This window comes from Arachis ipaensis, chromosome B06, assembly GCF_000816755.2.
Source record: "Arachis ipaensis cultivar K30076 chromosome B06, Araip1.1, whole genome shotgun sequence".
NCBI classification, from domain to species: Eukaryota; Viridiplantae; Streptophyta; class Magnoliopsida; order Fabales; family Fabaceae; genus Arachis; species Arachis ipaensis.
Genome location: NC_029790.2, coordinates 102,458,058 through 102,464,148, shown reverse-complemented (window position 1 = coordinate 102,464,148; position 6,091 = coordinate 102,458,058). Strand labels below are relative to the sequence as shown.

At 39.6% G+C, this 6,091-nt stretch overlaps 1 protein-coding gene across 1 annotated transcript in view; it reads right to left on the bottom strand.

Annotated features, from left to right (window-relative positions):
- Positions 5,477-6,091, bottom strand: part of LOC107647139 (alpha-L-arabinofuranosidase 1) — a 4,123-nt gene continuing 3,508 nt past the window's right edge. Inside the window, exons 8-10 of the mRNA XM_016351258.2 lie at positions 5,806-5,951; positions 5,628-5,673; positions 5,477-5,529 (exon numbers count right to left, since the gene is read on the bottom strand). Coding sequence (XP_016206744.1) covers positions 5,477-5,529; positions 5,628-5,673; positions 5,806-5,951 — 245 coding nt within the window. The remainder of the gene's footprint in view (positions 5,530-5,627; positions 5,674-5,805; positions 5,952-6,091) is intronic.

Sequence of the window (6,091 nt, the reverse complement as noted above, 5' to 3'; positions counted from 1 at the left end):
TTCTTTATTGTCTTTAGCTGGACCTTGCTGAGCTTTTAATTTAGCTTCAGTCTTGAGCACTCTTGCTCAATATTGCCTTCAAGATAGTGCTTGATTCTCTGTCCATTAACAATGAACTTATCAGAATCAATATCTTGAAGCTCCACATAACCATATGGTGATACACTTGTAATCACATATGGTCCCCTCCACCGGGACTTCAGTTTCCCGGGGAATAGCCTGAGCCTAGAGTTAAACAACAGAACCTTTTGTCCTGGTTCAAAGATTCTAGATGACAGCTTTCTGTCATGCCACTTTTTTTATTTCTCTTTATAAAGCTTGGCATTTTCGAAAGCAGTGAATCTGAATTCCTCTAGCTCATTTAGCTGGAGCAATCTTTTTTCTCCAGCTAATTTGGCATCAAAGTTTAGGAATCTGGTTGCCCAGTAGGCTTTATGTTCCAGTTCCACGGGCAGGTGGCATGCCTTACCATACACAAGTTGGTATGGAGAGGTCCCTATAGGAGTCTTGAATGCTGTTCTGTAAGCCCACAGAGCATCATCCAAGCTTCGTGCCCAATCCTTTTTACGGGTACTTACAGTCCGTTCCAGGATTCTTTTTAGTTCTCTGTTAGAGACTTCAGCTTGCCCATTTGTCTGTGGATGATATGGAGTCACCACCTTGTGGCGAATCCCATACCGGACCATGGCAGAGTAAAGCTATTTGTTGCAGAAGTGAGTGCTCCCATCACTGATTAGTACCCTGGGAACACCAAAACTGCTAAATATATGTTTCTGGAGGAACTTCAGCACTGTTTTAGTATCATTGGTGGGTGTGGCAATGGCCTCAACCCATTTTGATACATTTTGTTGCCTGCTGTACTCCTTGGGAATGAACCTTGTAGCTTTGTAGTTTGCAATGTCTGCAAACTATGGTGTTTCCTGAATTAAAAACAAATGCTCATCAGGAAAGGTCTCAGATATTTCAAGAGAGGGGAATGACATCCCTTCTATTGGCTCTATCCGGGACAGATGGTCAGCCACTTGGTTCTCTGTCCCTTTTCTGTCTCTTATTTCTATATCAAACTCTTGCAGAAGCAACAACCATCTTATGAGTCTGGGTTTTGAATCCTGCTTTGTGAGTAGATATTTAAGAGCAGCATGATCTGTGTACACAATCACTTTTGATCCTACTAAGTATGATCTAAACTTGTCAATGGCATAAACCACTGCAAGCAATTCTTTTTCTATGGTTGTGTAATTTTTCTGGGCATCATTCAAAACACGGCTAGCATAATAAATGACATGCAGAAGCTTGTCATGCCTCTGCCTCAGTACTGCACTAATGGCGTGATCACTGGCATCACACATTAGCTCAAATGGTAATGTCCAGTCTGGTGCAGAAATAACTGGTGCTGTGACCAGCTTGGCTTTCAGCGTTTCAAACGCCTGCAGACACTCTGTGTCAAACACAAATGGCATGTCAGCAGCTAGCAAATTACTCAGAGGTTTTGCAATTTTTAAAAAATCCTTTATAAACCTCCTATAGAATCCTGCATGCCCCAGAAAGCTTCTAATTGCCTTAACATTGGCAGGTGGTGGTAATTTTTCAATTACCTCTATTTTTGCTTGATCTACCTCTATTCCCTTGTTTGAAATTTTTTGCCCAAGGACAATCCCTTCAGTCACCATAAAGTGACATTTTTCCCAGTTTAAAACCAGGTTGGTCTCTTGGCATCTTTTCAGAACTAGTTTCAGGTGATCAAGATAGGAGCTGAATGAGTCTCCATATACTGAGAAGTCATCCATGAAGACTTCCAGAAATTTTTCCACCATATCAGAGAAAATAGAGAGCATGCATCTCTGGAAGGTTGCAGGCGCATTACACAGCCCAAATGGCATCCTTCTATAAGCAAACACTCCAGATGGACATGTGAATGCTGTTTTCTCTTGATCCTGGGGATCTACTACAATCTGGTTATAGCCTGAGTAGCCATCCAAAAAGCAGTAATAATCATGCCCTGCCAGTCTTTCTAGCATCTGGTCTATGAATGGTAAAGGAAAATGATCCTTTCTGGTGGCTGTATTGAGCCTTCTATAGTCAATACACATGCGCCACCCTGTAACTGTTCTTGTAGGAACCAGTTCATTCTTTTCATTATGAACCACTGTCATGCCTCCCTTTTTGGGGACAACTTGGACAGGGCTCACCCAGGGGCTGTCAGAAATAGGATAAATAATCCCAGCCTCCAGTAATTTGGTGACCTCTTTCTACACCACTTCCTTCATGGCTGGATTTAGCCGCCTCTGTGGTTGAACCACTGGTTTAGCATTATCCTCCAATAAGATTTTGTGCATGCATCTAGCTGGGCTTATGCCCTTAAGGTCACCTATGGACCACCCAAGAGCTGTCTTGTGTGTCCTTAGCACTTGAATAAGTGCTTCCTCTTCCTGTGGATTTAAAGCAGAGCTTATGATCACTGGAAAAGTGTCACCTTCTCCCAGAAATGCATATTTCAGGGATGGTGGTAATGGTTTGAGCTCGGGTTTAGGAGGTTTTTCCTCTTCCAGAGGAAATTTCAGAGGCTTTTTTATTTCCTCTGAATCCTCCAAATCAGGCTGAACATCTTTAAATATGTCTTCCAACTCTGATTCGAGACTCACAGCCATGTTGATCTCTTCTACCAAAGAGTCAATAAGATCAACTTTCATGTAGTCTTTTGATGTGTCTGGATGCTGCATGGCTTTGACAGCATTTATCTTAAACTCATCATCATTGACTCTCAGGGTTATTTCCCCCTGTTGGACATCAATGAGAGTTCGTCCAGTTGCTAGGAAGGGTCTTCCTAGAATGAGAGTAGCACTCTTGTGCTCCTCCATTTCCAGCACTACAAAGTCAGTGGGAAAGGCGAATGACCCAACTCTGACAATCATGTCTTCAATCACGCCGGATGGGTATTTAATGGAGCCATCAGCAAGTTGGAGACATATCCGGGTTGGTTTAACTTCTTCAGTTAAACCAAGATTTCTGATCCTGCTCCTCTTGGCGGAGTTTTTGAGGATAAGGTATCTTGGCTTTATATTCCTCAACCTTAGTTACTGTAGATTTATTTCCTACAAAAGTGGTTGAAGAAGCCTTTGTAGATGGGTTGTCATCAGCACTTGTGTGTGTCTAATCCCTCACTAGCAATTGAGTACCAGAGTTAGAAGCTGGAGTGACGTTAGACGCCAGCTCCTCATCTGTTCCTGGCGTCTGAACGCCAGAACTGTGCTTCTTTTGGGCGTTCAACGCCAGATCCTTGCTTGTTTCTGGCGTTGAACGCCAGTCCTGAGCATGGTCTGGGCGTTCAGCGCCAGCCTTCCACCCAATTTCTGGTGTTTTAGCGCCAGAGTTATTTTTCCCTGGGCTCTTACTGTCCTCAGGTGGATTTTGGGTGGTTTGCTCATTTCTTGGCTTCTTGCTGCCTTGAGGTGGGGTATTTAATGTCTTCCCACTTCTTAATTTAACTGCTTGGCATTCTTCTGTTATTTGTTTTGACAGCTGCTGCTTTGTTTGCTTCAATTGTTCTTCCATATTTATATTAGCCATCCTTGTCTCTTGTAGTCTATCCTTGAATTTGGCTAACTGCTTTGTTAGAAAGTCCAGTTGCTGATTGAATTCAGCAGCTTGTTTTACAGGACTGAGTTCAGCAGTTACTGTTTTAACCTCTTCTTTCATGGAAGGGTCACTGCTTAGGTACAGATGCTGATTTCTGGCAACTGTATCAATGAGCTCTTGAGCTTCTTCAATTGTCTTTCTCATGTGGATAGATCCACCAGCTGAGTAGTCTAGAGAGATTTGAGCTCTTTCTGTAAGTCCATAATAGAAGATGTCTAACTGAACCCACTCTGAAAATATTTCAGAGGGGCATTTTCGTAGCATCTCTCTATATCTCTCCCAGGCATCATAAAGAGATTCATTATCCCCTTGTTTAAAGCCTTGGATGTCCAGCCTTAGCTGTGTCATCCGTTTTGGAGGAAAGAATTGGTTTAGGAATTTTTCTGTCAGCTGTTTCCATGTCCTTATGCTAGCCTTAGGTTGGTTATTTAACCACCTTTTAGCTTGGTCTTTTACAGCAAATGGAAACAGTAATAATCTGTAGACATCCTGATCTACTTCCTTATCATGTACTGTGTCAGCAATCTGTAAAAACTGTGCCAGAAACTCTGTAGGTTCTTCCTGTGGAAGACCGGAATACTGGCAACTTTACTGCACCATGATAATGAGCTGAGGATTCAACTCAAAGCTACTGACTCCAATGGAGGGTATGCAGATACTACTCCCATATGAAGCAGTAGAGGGGTTAGCATATGACCCCAGAGTCCTCCTGGACTGTTCATTTCTGCTTAGGTCCATGATGGAGAAAGGGAGATGATGTAAAATAGAAGAAAATATTTTTGTTTATTTAATTATTTATTTATTTCAAAAATAAAATAAATAAAAATAGGTGAAGATTTTCGAAAAAATGAGGAGAGAGAAAGTGGTTAGGAAGTTTTGAAAAGGATATAATGATTTTTGAAAAAGGTTTTAAATTTTGAAATAAAAATCTGAATTTTAAAGGTAAATTTCGAAAATTTGCTTTAAAATAGAGAGAAAAGATATTTTTGGATTTAAAGAGGAGAGAGAAAAACAATAAGATAGTACAATATTTAAAATTTTTAGATCTAACACTCCTTGTTTTCGAAAATTTTGGAGGGAAAACACCAAAGAACACCAAACTTAAAAATTTTAAGATCAAGATACAAGGAAACTCAAGAACACTTTGAAGACTCACAAGAACACAAGAACATGAAGAAAGAACACCATACTTAAAATTTTTAGAAAACCAAACTAAAATTTTTGAAAAACAAAGAAAAATCAACAAGAAAACACCAAACTTAAAGTTTGGCGCAAGATTTATTCAAAGAAAAATTATTATTGAAAAAGATTTTAAAAAAAACGCTAGCCAATTACTAAGAACATAAGCACCACGCTCTAGCTAATTGAGCTATAAATAATAAAAGACTCTAAACCAAAAAGAAAAATTTTTCCTAATCTAAGCAACAAAATAAACTGTCAGTTGTCCAAACTCAAACAATCCCCGGAAACGGCGCCAAAAACTTGGTGCACGAAATTGTAAATCACACTTTTTACAACTCGTACCACTAACCAGCAAGTGCACTGGGTCGTCCAAGTAATACCTTACGTGAGTAAGGGTCGATCCCACGGAGATTGTTGGCTTGAAGAAATCTATGGTTATCTTGTAACTCTTAGTCAGGAAAACAATAAAATAATTCACTTATCAAATTTGATTGCAAGGAATAAAAGGGCAGAACACAAATTATACTTGTATGCAATTATGGAGAATATGTTGGAGTTTTGGAGATGCTTTGTCTTCTGAAATTCTGCTTTCCTCTGTTTTCTGATTCACGCACGCATGTCCTCCTATGGCAAGCTGTGTGTTGGTGGATCACCGTTGTCAATGGCTACCATCCATCGCAGTTGTATCAACTTGATCTTGATGGCTGATACCTAAAAATGAAAGATTCAATTAGAAGGCAGAGACAAGGTAATCAAACATTAAAGAAAACTTAATTGAAAAATAAACACCAAAATAAATAAATAAATACCATTATTAAACACCCAAATTGGTGCTGCACCCAAATCCTCTGCTAGCTGATCAAGAAAATTAATAATAATGCAAATACATGTCATTTTACTTGCATACCAGAAGGTGGAAGATTTCAACAAAATATTAAAGTCATACATTCCTAATACACAGAATAATAATTGCAAATAGGAATTTACTTGAAGAAACTCAAAATAGCCGAGTCCATCATCAGTCCAATACATCCAAACATCACCAAAGTGGCCAGGTCTCTCCTCCCATGGCCCAACACTTTCTTTCCATCGAAACGCATTTCTTAACCATTCTCCTTCAACAAAACAACCACCTAATACAATATAATGAAATTTAGCATTCCCTCAAAGTTAGTTGAATCTATTATTAGGTTACTCATAGAAAGAACCTATAGTTTCTTCACGCATTAAAAATTTTATCAGCATAATTGAAAGTGAAACAAAGGGGACCTGT